The sequence below is a fragment of the Haemaphysalis longicornis genome, unplaced genomic scaffold (genome assembly GCF_048455015.1).
Source record: "Haemaphysalis longicornis isolate Haplotype H1 unplaced genomic scaffold, Haemaphysalis longicornis Haplotype H1 scaffold_1, whole genome shotgun sequence".
In the NCBI taxonomy this organism is placed as follows: Eukaryota; Metazoa; Arthropoda; class Arachnida; order Ixodida; family Ixodidae; genus Haemaphysalis; species Haemaphysalis longicornis.
This window is the reverse complement of record NW_027526203.1, coordinates 432861198-432884671: the sequence shown is the minus strand read 5'-3', so window position 1 is coordinate 432884671 and position 23474 is coordinate 432861198. Positions and strand designations below refer to the sequence as shown.

General features: G+C 44.9%; 1 protein-coding gene across 3 annotated transcripts in view; it reads right to left on the bottom strand.

Annotated features, from left to right (window-relative positions):
• Vari (MAGUK p55 subfamily member vari) overlaps positions 1-23474 on the bottom strand; it is a 98429-nt gene that overhangs the window by 30593 nt on the left and 44362 nt on the right. For 2 of the 3 annotated variants that reach the window (XM_077687360.1, XM_077687359.1), the window contains exons 2-8: positions 12670-12791; positions 10508-10657; positions 8544-8696; positions 8383-8458; positions 5019-5167; positions 3929-4060; positions 679-787 (exon numbers count right to left, since the gene is read on the bottom strand). In XM_077687360.1, the coding sequence (XP_077543486.1) occupies positions 679-787; positions 3929-4060; positions 5019-5167; positions 8383-8458; positions 8544-8696; positions 10508-10657; positions 12670-12791 (891 nt within the window). Of the gene's footprint in view, positions 1-678; positions 788-3928; positions 4061-5018; positions 5168-8382; positions 8459-8543; positions 8697-10507; positions 10658-12669; positions 12792-15381; positions 15549-23474 lie in introns of those variants that run through there. The other variant, XM_077687361.1, reaches the window with a different exon arrangement.

Genomic DNA, 23474 nt, shown 5'->3' with positions numbered 1-23474 from the left:
AACATGCGCACTGGATCCACACGAACATTCTTCAGCACTACGTGGACCCGGCGAATTGAAGACAAATTATGACCTGGACCTAGGTCCTGTGGACAATAAAGATTGTTCTCTCTCTCTCTCTCTCTCCAGTACATAAAAAAAAAAACTTGATTCTGGTTTCAACATGCCAAAGCTACACCAGGTAGGCTATAGCTTGTATTCACTGGCGAGACACGCATGCAGGCAACCATGTGAGAGCGCAGTCACTGGTTAAGTCGCGCTTCGTGGGATGGCGGTACTTGTTAGTGGTAAGCACATAATTTGCGTTGGACATTCCAAACTCTATCCTACCGAACGCAAAGTAATGCCTCGAGTCCAATGTGAGTGCGATTAGTAACATCTCTGTTGACACCACCGTTGAGAATCGGGTTGAAGCGGAGCAGACGACGCACGCCGGTGTTTTTTTATTCGGCACGGGCGCGGTGGAACAAGCCGCGCCATGTCCGTGGCCATTTCCAGTGTTGCCAAGCGAAGAAATTGACAGCACTAAACTTTTCAATGAATACCACCTATAAGGTATGCAGTAGTAAGGGCTATGAATTGATTTTGACAACTCCGGCATCTTAAAACATGGTGCTGAAAGCTCATACAAAAAAACATTTCTGTATTCTGTCACAATCAAAACCACCCAGTACATACTTGTCTTTGTCGCGTAGTCATACTCTGGCCGCACGAAAGCTCGCCTCCGCTCTTCCAGTTCCTGAGATGGGATGAGGCCAGCTGGTCCTGAAGAAGAGACTCTTCTTGCCTGCAAAAGATGAATTAAAAAAGTAAAACTATGGGAACGCTGAAAACTAAATGCACTGAAATAAAGCAAACAAAAAGACAAGGAGCCTGTGTATTGTGTTTAACATATGAATATGAACCAGAAGCAGGTGCACTTACATTTTAAGTTGACTACTTGCTTGAAAGAAAGGCCAAGTCCAATCTATTCTTATTAGCAATCCACTTTTTGCATCTTTTACACCGAGGGCTGAATGCAAACAACGGGTGCGGTGCGCATTTCAAAATAAGAGCAGCCAGAATGTCACTAGAATAGATTTATACAGCCCAGCGCTAGACCCCCATACGGCCAGATGTTTACTTTACTGACATGCCACTGATGGCATTGAAAATTGTGGGTGTCATAAACACACTGGTCAGGCAAGGGAAAAATATCTGTTACACTTCGACACCTTTACCCCTGGAAACCTTGTTTTGTGCTCAGTTAGTCTTTCAATACTGTGCATGTGGTAACAGCTATAGAACCAAGGGGATGGCTTGCTCGTACGGTGGAGACCAGATATCAAAAACAATCGTCGCAACAAACCTGGCTGGCAACATGCAATGGTAAGCTCCCTCTCGGTGTGTGGGAAAGTTTACAGCTCTGCGTTGGAGCGCAATGTCCATACCATGGGGCGATAGAATGACAGGGGTCAGGTTCAGCTCACAGCTCTAGAGATCGAGCTCTCACGTCACTTTGGGCCGCAGCATAAATATTCCCAGGATCCGAGGATAGGAGCTTAATGCCTTGTTTTTAAAGGGACCCTGCAACACCCTTTGAGCAGTCCAAGTAAACCTGCATGACGCTTAGCTTACACTACCAGAAATACCTGAGCCAAATATCACACGTGCACGTGAAGCGGTGAGCGCGGAAATCGCTGTGAAAGACGCGGAAAAACCAACCGTGCTCTCTTCAGTTCTCCTCATTATGCACCCCTGGCATGGCCTAAACGACGTCATTGAGGCCATGGCTGTCCGATCAGCTGTCGCTGGTCAAGTTCGCGGCTAATTCTTCGCATTTCCTGTGACGATCCGCCGTCATCGGCGCTGTGTACAAATCTCTTCTATGCCTGAACCTGCAGGCACAGTTTTGCCATTTGTTTTGTGTTTTGAGTGCGCGCGGAGTTTTAGTGATGAGCTCAATACTTCCCTTTCAACCTAACCACTCGACAACAAACGTTTATTGCTTCAAAAATGCCCTACCAGCCCGAGCGCGCGCTTGCGAGCCGGCACCCATGCCCGCTTTTTTGTGGCACCAGACCGAAAATAGACCCCTCCACGTTGCGGAGAAAAGGAGAAAACTCCCCGGTGGGTCATATATCGAAGGCCGCGGAAAAAAATGCCGCGAGCCACCCCCTTCTCTGGGAGAGAGCGTGCAGCTTTCGTCGCATTGTCGGCGGTCGAGTTCAGAGGGAACAATTATGTGCAATTTCTCATCGCACGTAGTTTCGGTGATAGTGAAAGGATTTTCATAATTCTTGCAGGAGGAGATTGCTGGGACAATAGACTTTACCCCAAAATACATTCCTAGTAGCCAATGGTAAGTGCTGCAGGGCCCCTTTAAAGCTTAATGTTGGCAATTCTGCTTTTCATTCACAGACAGTAGGCCAGTCCCAAAGAGCCTTTGGCAATGCCACTCCGACAGGCCAGCTGACGGCCAGCCAGAACCACTGAATGCCATTACGAGCCGAAGACATTCTTGCCATGATACAGCGATCTGGAGGAGCTTGAGGAGAGGGGTAAACGGTCTCGGAGGACGCTGGCTTGAGAAATCTGGCCGCTTGACATCACGCTCCCTCCTACAGCCTTTTTCCTCAATGGCTTTACCAATGGCTTTACCTTCTCAAAATCCTATTCCAATTGGCTTTCAGTGTCGTCAGAGTTTCAGCCAATCAGATAGGGTCCTTTTGGTGCCACCTTAGTAAGGCAGTGCTTAGGCAAAGCGCCCAATTCATAGGGCCCTGTCCCTGTGGCGTAGTTGCATACGGAGTTGCAGCCAGGTCAGTTACGCACAACAGCTCCTATGAAGCAAAAGGCTATCTCGCTCAATATGAAGAAGCAAATCTCAAAAGACACACAACAAGAAATCAACATAGTGAGCCTTGTAAAGAAGTACTAGCTCTTGCAGTTTACGATATCAAAGATCATTGAGACTGGAGACCGCGACATGAAGACAGCTGGAACCACTGGCCACGATGAGAAAAAACGTGCCACGGAATGTTACTACAACGCCGTTTGGGAACTGCTCTACAAATGGTTCCTGGGAACACACTCTCAAATCTTCCTATCAGCAGGCCACTAATGGCAGCAAATGCCCAAAATTCACTTTTCTGCTGAGAATCAAGGCATACATCAGCAGCTGGAGCTGATTTGTGCTGCTATTGTTAAGCAGCATCTACACCAAAAGCAGATGGAGAGTGTAGATTGTATAAAGCTCACTCAAAAGTGGCGCTCTTTGGCCTTGGCTGCCCTTGTGCCATAACACACATACTACTACAATTTTCACATCTTCGTATCACTACTATTATTTTGACAATTGTGTCCTTTCAGAGCTGGTGAGTGCTAGCTCTGTCTGACAGAATGGTATTTCTACAGTTTGGGATTTTTTATGGACACCTCACATATAATATTCAATTAAAACAATTTATTTTCTGGCTTTTCCAATATTATTATAGGTGGACGGCACTGTAAAAAGAAATTTTTGCAACTAAACAGCTTCAATGAATCAAATGATTAAAAAAGCCATGCCAGACTTCACCAAGATGTTATGCAGATAACATCTTGGTGGCATTTCAAAGGCCACTAGCAGGTGTTTCATTATTGAGCAAAATGTCACCCTGAATTCACAGTCTACACCAAAATTACTCGCACCCACACACTTGCTCAAAAAATCCTATAGGGCTTTAATCCTGCATGCTAAGTGCCATCACCTATTCCAGTTATCCAGATCAAAGGGCCTGTGTAGTATAATTTTGACTTCAGTATGTCAATTTCATCTGGCAGGTAAACTTAAATTATAATTATGTTGACCCGAGCTACCAGCACGAGGGTATCTCATTTTGTAATGAGGCCTACTATATTCAGGAGGTTTCATGCAAATGCACAATCCTCTGCTCCAGAAACTCACCTGCCACCAGTTTGGGTCTTCTTGATTGAGCACTTGAAGGATGTCGCCTTGCTTGAAGGCCAGCCCGATTTCTTTGCACGGCAAGAGGGTGTCTTTTGAAGGGTCATAAGTGTACAACGCCTTGACAAAGCACTGAAAAGTTCAAGTATTGCTAGAGTACATTTGCACATAATAAACGTAACATATAACAAGAGGGCCGCAGCTTTCCAGAGTTGCAAAAAAATATTCATACCGAAACAACACAACCCAGTGTAACCCAAAGCCAAATTCCAAAGAGAATCTAGACAGTGGCTGAAACTAGACGTCACACCCTTTTGCAGATGTTTCTCTGTGTGCAATCTGTGCCCTTTCCTTTGAAACCTCGAAGCTCTCGCTGGCTGAGAGCTTGGTTATTATTCCCATGGGTGTGCCTTTACGCACTTGAGGTGGTTTTCTTCACACAGCCTTGAGCAGCTTAGTTAGCTGCATGAAGCGAGGAAATTTATAGAGAAATCAATTCAGAGTTACCCACTCAAATACTGAATTTCAAAGGAATTTAGAAATTGTAAGATATACTGACAATGCCACTTATAGAAAAATGAAAGTTTAGGCTTTTGCTACAACAAGATCTGTATTTGGTCATGCATACAGCACCTTTTCAATGTCAGCTTTGGGATAGGGTAGCGTATTCAACCCTTCTCCATGAAATTTTGAAAGAAGCAACAAGTGAATGTGAAGTGGTTGCACAGGTGTGCATGCAAGCTGACCACATTAGATAGCGCATGCAGTGATGAGCGTCTTGGAAGAAAGCACTCATGTCGGGGGCGCCACATTTTCAATATTAAATTTTTGTGGCGATCATAGCTCCATAGAGATGCATAATAAGTCTACGCTTGTAAGTAAGAACTCGAAAAGGGACTGCTCAGTGTAAGCAACATCTTGAAATAGTAGCCTGGTCGACTGTATTTTTGTCGCACTTACAGAACACAAGGAGGCGAGCTCCAAAGCAAAAATTATACGTTAAAAAGTTTGTGCGACGTCTTCATACGATTGACGCATACAGTAAAAGAACAAGAATGTCCACTTGTCATAACTTCTAAACAAGACGCACCTGAAATGTTGGCAAGTTGTCATGATATGAAGGAAGTATCTTGAATGCAACGCTGCCTTGTGCCTTTTTCAGCTGCAGTTGCAGCTGTTCAGGTGTATGTACTGGCACACCATTCACTTCCAGTATGGTATCGCCAACGTGCAGCAGGCCTAAAGCATGAACATGTTTTCGGTGTGAAGAACCATTTTTGCTATAAGGTGTGACAACACTTCGCAATCGTAGTGAAATACATTGACTCTTTCTCATTTTTGTAGAAGGCATTAAAGGGACAATAAAGGTGGAATATTTTTTTGTTTGAAAGGTTGCCTCTTAAGCAACGCTTTCAGCTCTTCAATGAAAAAAAGATACTTTGTAAGTTAAAAACATAACTAGAATTGGCATTTTGTCTTCCTTTCCCTCTCATCTCTTGTGACGTAACAGTGTGCGTCACAAAAAGTTTTTTAGAAAGCTGAGAAGTGCTGCCCCTAGTCCCTTGGGCACATCCGCTAATACGTAATACAATGAACTCCCGTTAAATAAAACGAACTCGAAGGGACCATGATGGTTTGTTCGTCTTATCAGAAGCCACCCCCTTCCAAAAAAAAAGAATCGTCAACACGCCCAGCGGCATGCAAATATGTATCTTGCTTCAAGACGGTGAATGAAGTAGACTTACATTGGAGGAAAAAGACAAAAATTATTTATTTGAGTGCCCAACTTGAGAGAAGACTGTCTTAAGCGCTCTTGCCTGGTTTTATCCAGTCCAAGCGGCAACGCAGAGCGTACACCCGTTACTTCAAGCAATAATGCAGCAAAGACAGAGAGGGGCTCCTCACTTTCTCGGCAGTGACGCAGTAGGACTCGCGACGCGAACCAATGCAAACTCGCATGCTCCCGCTGAGAAATAGCATTGGTCAGGAGAGCTGCTACATTCGCCAACAGGAAGTCTCCGTTGTCGCTTTTTCTTTACTTTTTTTTTATCCTAGTTTTGACTGTCTCTCCTCGAGAGCAGAACGGCCACAAAACTCGCCCTCGCACTTTTTTTTTCTTTGCTTTTCCACTGGCTCAGAGGGTTGAAGGGTGGGAGAATAGCTCTAGCCGCATTTTTTCTTTTTTTTTTTTTTTCGCTCACTCCCTTCCTTCATGGTGCGAATTCACTTTGCGCTGTGGTTTTCTTTTACTTTTCTTTGCCTCTGGCCGGGTAAGTGCCCCACCGCAGCCCGCCACAACTGCAATGTTCGCTACCCAGAATCACCAGCAGTAGCGGTCACCCCGAAAGCTGTTCGTCTCAACCGAAGACTACGTGCAGGCTGTTCTCTTAAGCGTTTTTTTTTTTTTTTTTTTTTTGCATTGGGTTTATGGAAAACCAAACATTCCCACATTGTTCGGCATAAGTGACAATTCATTTTCACCTAGTTCATCTTAACGGGAGTTTACTGTATATCCCACTCATGCTGCTGCTGGGCCTAATATATACGTGCTGGCAGTGAGAAGGTGCACTCGCTCTCGTGCCCCCCTGCATAAACGTTTTATCTGCTCTTGTATACGTGACCAAAATTGAAACAAGGATTGCCACCTGTAGTACCTTTGATAATGTTTACTGGCTGCCATTTGCACCCTCTTTAAAATATGTTCAAAACAGTTGAAAGATACATTTAGTTTGTATTTACGACCCCTTATCCCATCGTTCTTTTCGAAACAATGTTTACACAAGCTCCGCCCCATGTCATTCTTTGTCATTCACAATTTGTGACGTTGCAAATCGTACTGTGGAGAGAAGTTTCAAGCAGCAATACGCCTGTCCACACTTTTGTCATTTGTCAACAACGTCTACTTCAAAAAGGTGCGTGCAGTAAGCCCTTGTTATAAATAGGTCACTTGGACGGCTGAAAAATTGGTTATAAGCGGTATTTCAATATAAGGCAACTTAAACACCTGTCACAGTTGCCACATTTCCGCTGGCAACTTAAACACCTTATGTACTGAGCTGGGACTGGAAATAATTTCAAGCAAAGCAATAATTCAGAAAAGTTATTTCATTTGGTTTTGTATTCTGCTCACAGTAATCTACCAATACAGGCAAACGTGTTTTTACAATATGGCCTCTTTAAACCAGTTTACAGACATTTTTAATTACCGTCCATTCTGACTACTTATCTGGTTGAGTGGCAACACCTAGATTTATAAATATAATGTGTGTAACGACAACACGTCCCTCATTTGGGTGGGTTCATTGTATGACTAGACCAACATAACATGCAAGACAGTATAAACGTATTGCTCGGTGGATTACATGAATATCTTTATCTACTTTTTTTATTTAGTACACTTATGTGTGCACATCTAAATTTAGAAACAAATGGCGGCCACTACACAAAGCTATGCGGTATATCAGTAGCCTTGAAGCTAGCTTGTTATTTTCGACATGCATTGCCTAGTTTCCACCCGTATTCCAGCTAATCGACAGGGCTGAGAAGGTCGCTGGTGAGAGGATGCCACCGGCTACAATCGTGATCTGAATGGCATTAACCAAAATAAAGTTTTTCTGTCTTAGTTTATACGTAATATTGGCACTCTCAGTACCTTACAAGCTTCACGACGTATCTCAGGAAAGTAAATTGGTGCCACTGTTTTTTATTTAAACTCCGTTGCGCGTTCAAACATGCCTGGCCCTGAAACGACTGTGTGTCACCTAGAAAAAAAGAGAGGGCAAGCAGCCAGTGCATGCTGTGCAGCGCTCAAGTGCTGTTATGCTGTCGGAGTGAGTACTTATGTTGGAATCCTTCCCGCAACTCTGTCTGCAGCAAGATCACCGAGCGTTTCATCTCATCACGGATTAAACGGTTTGCCTCTGGCTCCTTGTCATCTGACCAAAGTTAACTGTCCCACAAGAACCATGCCAGTCGTGCTACTAAAACGTGCCCATTTGCAACAATGCAAACATGTGTTTTAACTCTTGAAACTGAAATCCACACAAGCAGCTAGTTTTGCATAAGGCACTCACTCTGCCACAACTAAGGTTCTTTTCACAAGTTTTCAAAGTTAAACCTAAATTCTTTGCCAATTTAATCCCTCATGCATCAGCCACACTGAGGCTACACTCCACGCACGAATTTATGGCCACCCTTGAAACAGTAAAGGTCACCGTCTGCCTTATAAAAGTCGGCAAATTTACGACAAGCCCCAGTGCACAAGAACGCGTGGCTATTTATTTAAGCAGGTGCAGCTAACCCCCTTTAACATGCACAACAACCTGAAAAAGCATCATGCTGGGCCCATAAATTAAAACTACACATAAAGGCTGCAACAGAAGGCTGGTCAAAAATTTCTTTGCACTGATTTTTCCCAACAAGTGCAACACTGCCTCCTCTGTCGCGACACTCACCTTGCCTATCAATGATGCCACCAGCAAGGATGCGGGCAATGAGCAAGTTGTCGTCTTCTACCCGTACCGTTATCCCCTGAAAACAGTGCACACAGGCTGTTTTAGTACAGGCAGCTGGCAACATTGCAATCCCACAGAGCCCAGATGCCAGTGTGACTCACCAAGGGCTCGTCGTCATTCTTTCTGATTCCCACCATCCGGATGGTGTCGTTGAGGGTCTCCGGCATCACTGCCGGTGCCTCTTCCTCCAGGGCTAACGGCTTGGCCGGCTCGTAGCTCTTGGTGGCCACAGCATCGTGGGCATTGAGCAAGGCCTGCCACAAGCAGCGGGAAAAGGGCAGCTTGGAATCACTCGCACGCACCCACACCGGAGAATGTATCGCACTTGAACACTGACTCTACCCCAATGGGCAAGGCTAACTACATTAAATTACGTGAATGTTTCATGGCACCAGGTGTCAGTACTGAGATGGCTGTGTGTCGTTGATGAATGATATAGTCTGCGTGACATGCTGATGTAGGCCATAATTAATGTGCGAGTGAAAAATCACATCACAGTGGTGCATACCTACAGTAGCGGATTGGCCAAGGCTTGAGAAACCACCTAACAAAATTAATAATTTAAATAAATTACAACTTTCCCCCAGCAGTAAAATTCGCAGTACCCAAGAACTGTCACCTCCAAAATTTTTCTTTTCAATCTGAGCCCTGTTAACATGACTTTTACATAATATTAAGGGGAAGGTGTCGGAAACAAGGGGTGGGGGAATTGAGGAAGCCTCCCTTTTGAACTGTATTTCTTGAAACTTTCCTTGTTGGAGGAAGGGTGGAGGTACTTAAAATTCAAAGTGCTTAGAATAATGAGAACATGGTATTTAATAGTAAATCACCCCAATTAAACTATTGCACATATCAAGAAATAATGATAATATGTTATTTAATAGTAAATTACCCCAATCAAATTTGTGTATACCCAGGTTATACCTCCAATTTATTTTTCTGGAAGAGGATGAATTGCAGCACTTGCTTCTTTAGGATGTTCTGCTCTACCCAACAGTTGTGTAAAAACCTTTAACTCCACTGACATTGAAAAGCGCATCCAGCAATAAAGTTAAATAGCTAGCTAAGCAATTTACTGGCCGTCTAGGTACAGTAGGTTGCACAAATAAACAGACAAGAAAAAAAAACATAACATTGCCTTTTCCTGTTTTTTTTTCTTCCCCTTGTGTATTTTGTGTACCACTCTGTATTTCAAGAATATGCGCAATAGGCCCCTTATCAGGAGATATAGTGCATGCTGTGTTTCAGTCCAATTGCAGGAAGATGCTCAATTTACATGGGTCTCATTTTATGAACTACCACTTCTAATAAGCTGAAGTTCTCTTTACATGGGTGTCAGCTAAAATTAATTTATGGTCGTTAAACGAATCTCCTAACATTCTCACAGTAGAGACAGAATTTCATAGCACAAGCCTACAGTAGTAACTACTTCAAAATGCAGCAAAATAATAATAAAAAAGCCCGATAAAGTTACAGCATGGTTTTGCCACACTCCTAACCAAGCTGAAGTCCTTAGCAGGAAACAACCTAGAAGTGTCCTCACTCTTCAAAGGCTCTCATAGGTTATATTTTTGTTTTTATGGTGGTGTAAATAACTTGTAAATAATACTGACATGACACAAAGATTATAAATGAATCTCTTTTCATTTTGTTTCAATTTTTCTCGGCAACTCAGAGGCATTCTTAACACTTTTACTTGATTAAGCAGTTAGACTTTCTAATCTATTTAAATACAGAATACATCAGCTGGCTAACACTCCTTACTGGAGATAAGTTTGCACTACTGAAGCAAGTGCTGATACTAGTACTGACTCTTCTGTTATGGTACAGTCTGGTATGATACAATCCCACCAAATAACAGCCACACTACAAGTGCAGTCCTTGAGGCTCACAAAGGAAACGGAACAAATACATTAGATGGGTGTAATACTTCCACCCGTTGCGATGACTGTTGTAATACAAAAAATATTTCCTACAGCACATTAGGACTTTCTGAACCAAAAGGGCACCGGGAAAGTATCACAAGCAGTATATACTCCAAACAATGAGACAAAGATTAGCGTACTGAGAAGTGAGGACCACTAAGAATGTTGGCGAGTTCTTGGGCATCACGACCACTGACACGGCGACAGGCCTGGCATACATCCCGCAAAAGTTCAACGTTGTTTGTAGAGACAGGCTTGAAAGTTGTAGTCTCCTCAAGATGATCCTGAACCTATTAGCAAAGAAGAGGGAATTTCATGGCTTTATTAACACCTTACAGCATACCACTGTAGGAAGGTCAATGATTTTTTTATAGAGCATACAAAACTCTACCAATCACAACATCAAAAACTAACTTCACAATTATGATCGCCAAGATAAAATTAATGATAAGTAGCTCCGAGTAATTAACACCACACAAACCGTGCCACAAGAAAAATTTGGAGAAGCTCCTTCATGTAATTTTGCATAAAACTGCACAAGGTATAAGCATTTCAATCTGTCACTTCTCTTCCTATTCGCAGTACAACACAGTGCTGTTAATACATATTTCAGGGGACCACAGAAAGAATGTAGCAGCCAAACAAGTACATCATCAAAAAACTTTTTTAGCTATAAAAATGAGAAAGGGATTGATGACAAACGGATTGAGCAGTCATCAGGAAAACAGAATGTGTAGCGAAATTTGTTTAAGTCTTACTCTACCTCAGCATACTATATGACAAAATTCATCCTCCACATACATGCAGTGCTTCAGCAATGAATGCAAGTAGTTTTCAGAGACATTCCAAGTGACACCTTGGGCCCCGTAGATTTTAAATTCAACAGCTACTAATAAATATGTCAAATGGCAGAAGTGGTTCCTGTGCCAAATTTAACTGAATCAAGCAATATCCCTACAGACATTTCAAAATGCCTTGTTGGGCCAGTTGGTTCAAGGCTTCAAAAACTAGCACAAAGGACGTGGACAAAGAAACACAACTAGACTGGACGAGCGCTGGTTTGATTGTAGGGTTTAACGCGCCGACACAGCACACGCAATGAGGCGCGCTGTAGTGGAGGGCTCCGGATTAATTTTGACCACCTGGGGATCTTTAACGTGCGCCGAAATCTCGTACACACGCGCGCTTTTGCTTTTCGCCTCCATCAGAGAAGCGTTCGCCATGGCCAGGAATCAAACCCGCGACCTCGTGCTCAGCAGCACAACGCCTCAGCCACAGCCATATTGACTTGCATTGCGTGATTGAAAGCAAAGTGTTCTCATTCGGCTGCATTGGTATCATACGATCCACAAACAAAAGGTGTCTACATTATATGCAGATTTCTATATTAAAGGTTTATGTGTGCGCAGTCTTTTACTTGGTGTACTGTTCTCAAACACAATGAAACTGCGAGTTTGAACAGCCACCGCTTCCACTAGACACAAAAAATTAAGCTATCTTAAGCGCAATTCCGAACAGCTGCTCTAGTTTTAAAACCTGCGTAATTACAATAGAGCCGTTTTAAGAGCGTAAAATGGTGGCATGGTGGGTTTGCCACTCACGACCGCGTTCAGCGCATAGTGGGAGCTAAGCGTTTGAACGGAGACCTCATCAGCTGCCTCTTGCAGGATTCGGCTTGTGTCCTCTCTCTCAACATTTCGAGATATCCGTGGTCCCCTGAAAAAACATTTTGAGATATAGGGGGAAAGGGGGGGGGGCAAATACGTGGCGGCACTATGGGAAGTAAATGCGCTACAAAAAAAAAAAGTTTCGACTTAACTGATGTTTCGAGATATCCGAGTTCGAATTAACGAGGGATTACTGCATATTTGTGTATGCGTGCGTGCGCATGTGAATGTGACTGGCATTTGAAATGGGTATGTTTATGTTTCTGCAACTGAAACATAACTTGCTGTTTTACTGCATTCTTGTAATTATGCTTTTTTTAGCAATGGCAGAGCCTTTACAAATAATTGGCCTTACAAAAAGTATGTTTATAGTATGCTTAATTCCCTGTGAAGCAGATACCTGCACCGAACGCTAACGAAAAGCTTGCTACGTATCAAACAAAACACGACGTATGAAGTTTCAGGTCGCAGTACCAGCAGCACTTTAATCCATTTACTTTCAGAGTTCTTTCAGTTAAACTAAGAGAACTCTACCACTGAAGTAATGATTAAACTTCTCTCATTGCTCCAGTACAAAAAATTACCACACTCAATTGCCTAAACATGTTTTAAAAAAGCACTAGAAAGTAAGGTACCTGCACCAGACAGCTCATGACGGGCGACTCCATGAGACCCTTGAGGAAAATGTAGTCAGTGTCCCGGGCACCCACGCGCCCATTGAGGTCCTCAATATTCTCCCTGACATGCTGAAATGCAGCTGTAAAGAATAAAAATGTTGCGTGAGCACTTTTGTGGGCAATGCCCTGAGCATAAGACTGAGATTTGACTAATTCATAAAAATTATTCAAATGTACAATACTGTAAGCACATATTTCAGAAGCAAATTAAGAATCTGCACAATTCTCGAACTTTATCCTTGCGACAAACTTTTTTACGGCTACTCAGCCAGGAGTTTGAAGTGTTTGACAATCTCACTGTAAAAGAAAAGGTGAAAAAATAAATAGGCATCAGAAATCCTAATGTGCAAGCTAATGTGTTACTTAGGGTACAATTGCATCAAGATTCCAAAGTTCAGTTAGGTACACAGCCACATATTTTACTTCTGCAGTTAAGTGGTGTTGCAATTACAGATAAGCAAGCTTTTTTTTTTTTTTCATTGAAATGAAACCCTACAGGGTTTCATTTTACAACAGTGCCCCTCACTAATTCTGCCTTTAATGTGATGAGCCTCATCACATTACTTGCAAATGCCTACCAAAATAGCTTGTTAAGCACTCAGTCTAATCACAGGAATAAATTGATTATCAATTGATCAATTGGCCACCTTGATCAACTGGTCATCAATGACAATTTTTATTCACTAATCAAACACACACAAAACTTATCTGAAGTCTTCAAAAGTCCTCCCCAAGGCAAAAGAAAACTTGCGTGCCTGGGCCACTACTTTCCACCTCGAACTTCCATATTCTGGCCAGCTTTATTATGGTGTATAGCTTTATGTTCACGGTTGAGAACACTCAAATGCAATCCGCTATGATTGTACCCTAATGACGCCTGTCCATAACCATTTTTTTTCCCCTCATGCTGTGTGAAAGAAGGGAATGAACACAAAAGAATTGCTGTCAGCCTCCGCCCATAGAACCTTGGGCACTGCTGACACCATTGTCTGAATCAGGGCTCAGCCAAGCATATCTTTACGTATACCAAAGAAAGACAGCATTTGCCGCAATAATGCTACCTTGCGCAAAATTGTAAAAACCAAAAAAAAAAAAAAAAGAAAACATTCAGTAATAAAGATGTGCAATGCATGCATGCATGAGAGGAAAACAATACATTTTACTGTGACAAAAAAATGCTGCATCCCCTAAATGAAGTCACATCAAGGACTCGGACATGAAATGTGCCTGGACCCACCCATCGATGGGAAACATGTGCTTAACCACAGGAAATACCAAAAAGTGTACTTTACAAAAACAGAGGTTTCTACCATGGCCCATCGCTTTGCAGTAACTGAAAGAAACTGCTTATGGTGCGACGAACTGAACAATGAAGTATTTTTAACAATGAAGTATTTTTGCACGCGACTGACACTGAATTGACCTGACCCCTAGCAGAGAAGCATGTAGGCGATTGCCAACGCCGGCAAAACTCTGCTTTTTTTTCAATAACGAGCCTTCTCTCTCTCTCTTGATGCAAGCAAACTTTTTTGCGAGTAACACTGCTTCTCTGCATGCCATACAAGTCATAACACACTGCTCGTGCTTGACTATAAATAATATTCCTGGTGCCCTACCAGTGCAAACTGAAATACTGCCAAAGCAGACAGAAATGGTGTCACTCGCTTGAGATCATTTTTACCAAGCATTTCAAGAAAGCATGCTACTTCAAAAAGCCAGTCAGTTCCCAACAATGAAATATTGCAAAACGAGACATTCCATCCGGAAAGCACGTGCTGTGCTCGAAACAGTACAGAAATTAATTACGTTCGGTATAAAAAGTCGTTTTTTGTTATGTTCACTGCATTGTTGGCTAAGTATCATACCTTTACCAAAGGAACTAGAAAACTTCGCCATAATAGAAGACCATCGAGTGGAAGTGCCAACAGAAGTAAGTAGCAAGGAAAAACTTGTGCTTATTACAAACGATTAAAGACTCGCTGTTTGTTTTTGTCTTCTTCTCATGAAACGGTACGGGCAGCCAGAAGCGAGCATATCTTTACAATCAAGTTGAAAGAATTCAATGAATAAACGTCGCCTGCAATTTGCCCGCGTCAACTTAATTTTTTACATTTCCCGCAATGCGCTTTTTCAACGAAGCGCGCGTGATAGGACGCGATCTCTCGCGCGCAGCGCTAGCAACGGCACGACTGCTGGGCTTTTCGATCGCTGCATAGGGGAAGTGCGTGTCCAACGCGTTGATTTTGAGGTCACCACCTAATTTCACAGCCGCCGCCGTTCCGCCAGCGCCCCTGCGTTATGGTGTATTATCCAGCGTCCCCTGGAAGTTTCCTTGCGTTTGAAATGCCAAGCGTTGCGGACACCGATCTATGCCCGAGCCCACCTGTTAGAGCACGCGCCTCTGTCTGACCCAAACAGCGCATCTTTCGAAACAATGGGCATGCTGCCGGACCTCACGTCAAAGCGCGTCGCTGAGGCAACGAGAATACAGACTTGAGCACCGTCATATCAATCAGCCCATGTCACTTGTTTACGTTATCGCAGCGAATTCCAACGGATACCTGCCGCGTCACATAGCAAAGCCCCGCCCCGAGGTACAACTTGATCCGACCGCGTTGTGTGCCAGTCAGGGCGGAGAAGTGGCGCTCCCGGATTGTATAAACGACTCACCCATTTCGAGGCTGCTAGATCAGGCTGCGCAGGGCAACGACAAGGCGTCAATACCGCGTACCAAGCGCACAAAATCGATCAACAGGTTGCGGTCACAAAAGCTGTACCTGGCAGCTCGCGTAAAACGCGCGCCGCGGACCAACCCGAGAGATGCGTGCCCCGTCGCGTTTCCGCTCGACGCGCAGCAACGTCACATCCGGTATGTCGAACACGGCAGAAGCGGCAAAACCTGTCTTGGGCGCGCTCAGGTGAAGCATCTCTGGGGTAAGCCAACAAAGTGCGCTGGCCGAATGGGTCCGGCAAACGCTCTTTTGCGGTTTGTTTGCGGCGGATGCTGCCTCGCACGACGGGGAAGACGGAACAAAGACGACACGCGCGTTTTATGCGGCCAGACGTGGAAGAGCGGAGAAAAAGGATGAAAGGAAGGTGGCGGTAGCAGAATAATGGAATGCATGAAAACGAAAGTGCCCCGCCGCTATTATATCACAAGGGTACTTGTTCGAGAAAACGATTGAGGTCTTTCGGGCAGCCTTTTTATGCCGTATTGTAGGTTCTTTCGCCCACCGCGCTATGCTGCTCAGTGCGCGTTTTCGCTGAACCGAGAGGGAGATCTCGCGTATGCGGGACTTGCACTGCAGACCACCTGCCTATGTGAGCCAAATATCTCGATACAGCTGGACGGCCATGCCTGTTATCTCAGCAGCATCGCCCCGTACGGCTGCTATGCATTCAATCAAATTGTTACACAGTAACGTCGAATCAAATCAAATCTTTATTTGTTCATAATTACATATGCCCAGGAGGCAAGGCAAAATGAGATCCAAACGTCTCCTGACGGGGCCAATGCCTCGCGTTTACTCATAAAACAGCAGCGTACAAAAATATTGTCAATTTTGTGTGGATATTCGAATAATAAACCAGCGAAGGGTGCTTTGAAATGTGACTGCATTATTTCTCTATGAGGAGGTTTTCTGTAAGCCCTGATACGATTGTCCGGCTATGGCACATGTCAGAAACAAGCTTGGCATTTCAACCGCAATTAACTAGAATAGCCTTGCACAACCGAATGGATTTTCTCAGAAATGTTATGCTTCGTTCAAAATTTGTATGGAACTAGGTACAGAGTAACCGTGCGTTTTGGTATTAGTCAGAGGGGAAAGGGAAGAAATCGAGTTCCCCCCTGACGCCCCTCCTTTCCCCGGTTAACGCATAGAAAACTCACGCCTCCTAGCTCGTTTAACTGCAATGCGAAAAATCAAACGACAAAAAGATATTACTCCACGTATTTGTTTTACTTCATTGGCTTTGTAGTGCAGCTACGTACACTGATGCCTCGTGGCTGCACTAGTGAAGGCAGTGTTGAAAAGAACAAAAATACAGCGCTCTATTTTTATTTCAATACCATGAAACAGCTCGCCCAACAAAGCATTTTGTTAGGCTAGAACGAGCACCTCCGAGTCAGAAATGTCCAACATTGCGTATCGTCGAAGAACCAGTACTCGGTAGTCCGCGGGCAGTCCAAGGACTGCCTTCGGAGCTCCGTAGGAATACACGAGAAAATCGGGCACCGGATCGTGTCCCGGGCGGTCGGATCCAGGACTGCCGATCGAGCAGCCCCTTTGTATGCGTGCGTCAGGATCTGTAATGTGAACCCCAGGGAAAGCTAAAGTTTATTTACATCACACCACGTGTTCAACAGCAGCTGTTTAGAATTTTCTTGTTTTGAAATAACTTGCATATTTGACACTGGGGCTCTTCGATTTACCGTCTCGGACTCACCGCGGATAGCCCGCGGGTAGTCCGAGGCAGGGCCGTAGCCAGAAATTTTTTTCGGAGGGGGTTATGGGTTATCGGAAGGGAGGATATTTGCCGAAAGGGGCATTAAGTCTGGCTCGAGGGCTGCCTGGAAAAATTTTCGGAGGGGGTTCTAACCCCCAAACCCCCCCTCTGGCTACGTCCCTGGTCCGAGGATCCCCCGAAGCCGTAGAGATAATATACTGCCCGAAGCTATAGGGATACATGGGAAAATCGAATGCCGGACTGCTTCTCGGGGAGTCCGCGGTGAGTCCGAGACTGTAAATCGAAGAGCCCCACTGGCTCCTCTTTTCAAGTCGGACCTTGAGCGCGTAATTCGAAAACTGAAGTCATTAAAATTCAAGTTCATCAGAAGGGTTAGCCACAATGCAGCGAGTGGTGCCGGGCTTTTGTCGTAGAACGTGATGTAAGCTTGGCTCTGAGCAAAATTTTGTCCCTTCGTACGCACTTTGTTCGAACTGTCGCCTTATTCGAACCTTATCACGGTGTCAACGGCAGTGCACGAAGAGGGAATCGTCCCTGCTTTCAGCGGAGGCAGTTTTTCTGTTCCGAGGGGGTTTACAGTGCGTACATCGCGGCATCGCCACCACAGTCTCCATCAACATTATCAGCACCCACTACTCGCTACCTGATGAGCTGAAAGCTCATGATCTTGTACTTGTTCTGTCTTATGTACTAAACTGCGTTCCTACACATGGTAAGTGTTTGTACCTGCTGACGACGTACCTTTTGTGGTCACGTATACGGTTTCCCACCAGGCTGCTGTTCCGGTCAACATTGTTCTGGACTTACTCAGGCCTCAAAGATATTTGGCAATAGACATTTATTCAGAGCCTTCCTTTAAGCCAACCCGGCCTTCAGCTGAATTCATTCGGTGTGCAAGACCTTGAGCTAGGCCTCTTACCGCATGTATCTGCAGCAAAATACTGTCTCCCTCTAGCCCTGTTTTCTTTTGCTGTAAATCCTGTAAACTGACTGCGAACACGTAATTATATAGAAACAGGGCTGACCGTACAAGATTACCGTACAAGACCTGTCCAATACGCTTAACACGTTGACTGTTTGTCCACACGCGGTGCGCGCACACAAATACATCTTGAGGACGCGGCTGACAACGTTTCATTGAGTGTCAGTAAAATCAAATGATTCTTCTCTAGATGCACTGGACGAGTATATCTCTCGTCGCTTGTGCTACTGGACAAGCCTGGCCATAAAATACGAACACTGCGCGCGATATTCGAGCGCAAACAATAGAACACGCTCAACAGAAATACGGCAATCCCTCGTTAATACGAACTCGGATATCTCGAACTATCAGTGAAGTCGAAACTCTCTCGCGCCGTACATTTACCTCCCATAGGCGCTATGTATTTGCCCCCTTTATCTCGAAACGTTTTTCCGGAGGACCACGGATGTCTCGAAATTTTGGCAGAGAGGACACAAGGCAAATTCCGCAACAGGCAGTTGATAAGGTCTCCGTTGGAACGCTTAGCTCCCACTTCGCGCTGAACGCGGTCGTGAGCGGCCACGAGGCCGATGTGCCAGAATGCTCTCCGAGGCCCACATCGTTGAGAAGGCGCAGCAGCAGATCATGCAGATGACGACGACCCTCGAGAAGTGCCTCGAACGGCACAAGAAGCATGCTTCGTTTGCTTTGCCACAAGGTAGAATGTAGCGGTGACGACGATTGATGCGATGCACTGAGCAGCTCGGGCTTTTTGGGACGAAATGCAAACGCGAAATAGGCGAGCATCACACATTTCTTTCTTCCGAAATATTAAACATTTGTTTTTCTTGCTGATTACTTTGCCTTTATCACGAAAGCTCCACTGTGCAGTGAAGCTTTTGTTACCAGCACTAGCTCTTATTTCAGTGACCTGGCCACAAATTTTAGACTTTTCGCTTAACTCGAAACTGTGCGTATCTCAAAATTTCCAGCGGATTTTACACTTCGAGTTAACGAGGGATTACTGTAGTTTATTTTATTCCAGGGAATAAAAATGATCGAATCCGTGGTACATTTAAGTTCCTTATCTTTTTTGCGATTTCCATGCAATGTTCACACTGCGGTACAGGCGCTCGTGTCGTGTATGTGACGCCTATGCTATATGTGACGCCGCAAGGTGCGTGTCCCATTCATCACACGTGACATCCAGTCTAGAGGTGGACCGATGTTTGAGTGATGGGCGGTCGGCAAGTATTGTTCATTGTACGATTGCAATTTAGAGGTCGGCATGCGATCGCGCTGATGGCTTTTCATGGGGCCTACGTAGGCCTAATGAAAGCGTACGCCTTTCATGGCCTACGCTTACCGAGCGCGAACAAACATGCGCTAACCTTCATTCTCATTATTTCCAGTACTCAGTCACCCTATGGTGGTCTCATAAGACGCTCTGCTGTGTGCAATACTAAATAATAATAATAATAATAATAATAATAATAATAATAATAATAATAATAATAATAATAATAATAATAATAATAATAATAATAATAATAATATAAATAAATAAATAAAATGAATAAATAAATATTTGCTTACTAAAGTGCTCGTGAATAGCCGAAGCCTGTTCCGGCCAGTGAGAGAAAAAAAAAACAGGCAACACAAACGCAGCAGGGGGTGAGAAAGTTAAGTACCAGCGAATAAAAAATAATTGTAATAGCACTGTAAATTTACGCCACACCCTACTGGAGTTCTCGCAGCGAAAAGGTGCAGTACAAAGAGCCTTCGTTCTCCGATTTTTGTGAGCTTTTTTTCGTGAGCTTTTGCCCTCCCGTACCTGAATTGCGCAAGGGCGCATGCAGATATTCAGCCCTCGGGCGGTTTCCCTCGGAGACTAGTTCTCCGCTGCACTTCCGGGCGCCCTTCGTTGACACCGCATATTCAACCCAAACGCAACTTCGTAACCAGCGTGGAATGAAGAATGCAGTACAGCCCCAATGTAGTAGTTTTAGGCCTTCGACATAGTAGAGTTTTAGATGCCAGATTTAGACGGTCCGCTCCGGTACCGGCGGCCAGCTCAACGCAACCGGAGCGGAGCCAATGCCGCTCGCGGTCAAGCGCGCCACGCATGCGCAATGGCGCTCCCGCTCCCTGGGAGCTGAGCATATCGTGAAAAACGGTCAGCTAAACTTCTCTCCGGTACGGACCTATCACGCGAGCAAAACACTGCGAATTTCATGTCAAGCCCGTTATCGCACGAAACGACGGAAATGACGTGCGTTGCTTCGTCCACGCAGCAGGCAAAACAAATTTCATTTTTTTGCAGAACTGATTCGCCTCTTGGGCGCTTCTTTTCACGGCGCGGTGGAATTTCGTAAGTTTCATAACACCGGCTTTACTCGAAAGGCTATAACACAATACATAAGGCGTCTCACGACCTATGCAAAAGGAGCGTGCACTTCGCGATTTTCCCAATAACGATTCCGAAAAGCGATCATTATTGCACAATAGAGGAGGATTTTCGTCACGTCAAGGACGTTACCGGCGTAAACTTGGCACGAAGCTGTGTCGTAAACATCGCCGCGGACGCCAAGAAACCCCATGGGAACCTGGAAGCGAAGGAACACTTTGCGCTTAATGATCCTACAAGTCAGACGCGTCCGTCATCGTCTTACAGACCGTTACAGGAAAGCGCGTTATACTCGATCGTAGCGACTACGACAAAAAGATGCATCAGCTTCTTGATGATGCCCTTGCACTTTGTGAAGGTTGTGTACGATGCCACTATACGAGGTGAAAGAAAGACGGGTGAACATTTGCGAAGGCTCATAGCAAACCGTATGAGGCCGGACAAAACGTTGCACCGCTGAATTTCTGAATCGGGTGGAGCAACCACTGCAGAATAACACGGTGAGCAAGGTACGCAGGGAAGGTAGTCTGCCTTGTGCCCTTCGTAGGCTCGCCTGCGTACAGTTTGTCAAAGTTTTTGGTGGTACTCCGCTCTTTTTACTGCAGGCAACTGGATGTCCGTTCGATATTCTGCGGGATTTGTCTTGAGCGGTACGCTCCCAGTACGCTCCCAAACGACGGGGTAATGGGGCCTTTTGACGTTGTTCCCTTATTCACTAATGCTTCGATTGGGTGGCTGGTGAGATTACTGAGAATCGCTCGCGAAATGATGCTATACTGGAAAGCCGCACTTTAATATAACTTGAAGACATCATGATTTTGTTAAGATCTTGTCTAAAGCAAAATTATTTAACAGTTGCTGGGTCTGTTTGTCGCCAGACAGAAGGGTGTCCGATGGGAAGCCGTGCATCGGTGGCTGTATACGAATTTGTTGGTGCACCACGTGGGAACGCTTCTGTTTAACTCATGTACCGCCGTTATGCTGACGACACTTTTGTTGTGGTGCAACAGAAGAATGTGCAGTAAACTCCTGTTAAGACGAACTTGAACGGACCTTGAAAATGTGTTCGTATTATCAGACACATTCGTTTAAGCAGACGTTTTTTGCATGGTGTACGTTACGCGAGAGCAAGAGTGTCGTTCGTCTTAACCATGAAATTCGTCATAACCGACTGTTTCTTAACGAGAGTCTACAGTATACGTGCCTTGCATGAAGAACTAAATGCTTCCCGCCGGGGTATCACGTTTGCTAGTGAAAGGGAAAACGATAGAGAACGGCCGTTTTTGAGTGCGCTTATTAGTCGTGGCCACGGAGCGTCGTGGCCATTGAGAAAGCCCTGCGACAGCGGGTCTGTTCTGCGCTGTGATTCGTATCACCGTGCAGAACAGAACTATACTGTACGCTCTCGTCGCTCACGCTGTGATACGTTGTCGAATACGCAACGACGCGCACATATGGCAAAACGCTGTCCATGCTTTGTATAAACGTTGCTACCCTCACGTCTTCACTGAATATACCTGACAGCGCAAGCAGAAAGGCCGCAGTCAGATAAAAAGCCTACATCTTGTTCCTCAATGTACAACAGTTGTTCAGGCAGTGTCTGATGCCATTAAAACCAGTTCCAAACCGGCGAATTAGCAGAATGGTGTCTGCAAGGCCGAGTACCAGGACTACGACACATCGCACATCGGGGAACTGCGAAGCGATGAGGCGCACGAATGCAGGAGCATGCGACGGGCGTTTCCAAGGATGCAAATGCTACACGTGCAAGGACGGAACTGGTCGAACACTGAAGAAAGGCACGTGTTTGATTATCTCAACCCCCCCCCCCCCCCCCAAAAAAAAAAAAAAAAAAACGTTGGCACACACCAAAAAATTGATCGAATCATGGTAAAGGAGGATATGTCCTCCTTGGTTCATCCACCGTAACTCAACGTGCAATGCTAATAGTGGCCGTCTACCGGATGTTTACAGTGCGCTTGAAAAATAAGTTGTCGGTCGTAGGGGCCACATTGTTTGGAACAACGATTTTGGAACACATTTTTATTGATTCCCTTGCTAGATCTCTATCTTGCCAACTTCAATTTTAAACATCAAGGATGTGGATGACACCGGCGGATCTGTGAATAACCATTTTTTCTCGTATTGCGCCCCGCTATAAGGACATGCCCGATAGCGATGCTATTTTTGGATGTCTCGAAAAAAAAAATCGCTTGACCCCCCCACCCCGTGTGTGCGTGCGTGTCCGGGGCTTTCTGTTAAGCTTTTTTTCCAGCGCCATGCGTCTTTGCATACCACAATGAACACGGGAGAGAGAACAGAATAGCGAAAAAAAAAAAAAAACACGAAAACGCCTGCGCGGTGTGGTGGCTAACACGTTAAAATTCCAGACGGTGTATTCCTGAGGGGAGTGACCAAAGCTGTGCGGGACTTCCAACACAAAAGGGTCTCCGAGGCAACAGTTGTCATAGCGACTCACTACAAAATGTAAAAAAAAAAAAAAAAAAACCCCGCGCGCGTGTGTCGAGCAAAGAGGGAAGCGAGCGCATAAAAACATCGATCTGAAGTCTGGAAAAAGCGGCCTGCCGGACTATGTGGCGGTCATCAACGAACAGCGCGTTGACCCCGTCTCGATTCAGGAAAGCGTTCAGATATGGAAACGCGGGTCGGTGCAGGTACAGGTTAATCTTTCGTCCCCGATTCATACGTCGGCGAATACGCAAATAGTAAGTCGGCTAGCAAGTCAGCTTGTTTCGGGTAAAACAAATAGCAGCAGCACTGACGGGCACGACATTGACTATTATTTCCAGAATAACTGCGCAGCTTTAGAAAGCCATGACGCCAATCACTCCCCAGCCAATAACACAGAGAACAAAGATAATTTTTGTGAGCTCGTTCGTCGTTCCTCAGGGACCTTTTTTTCCT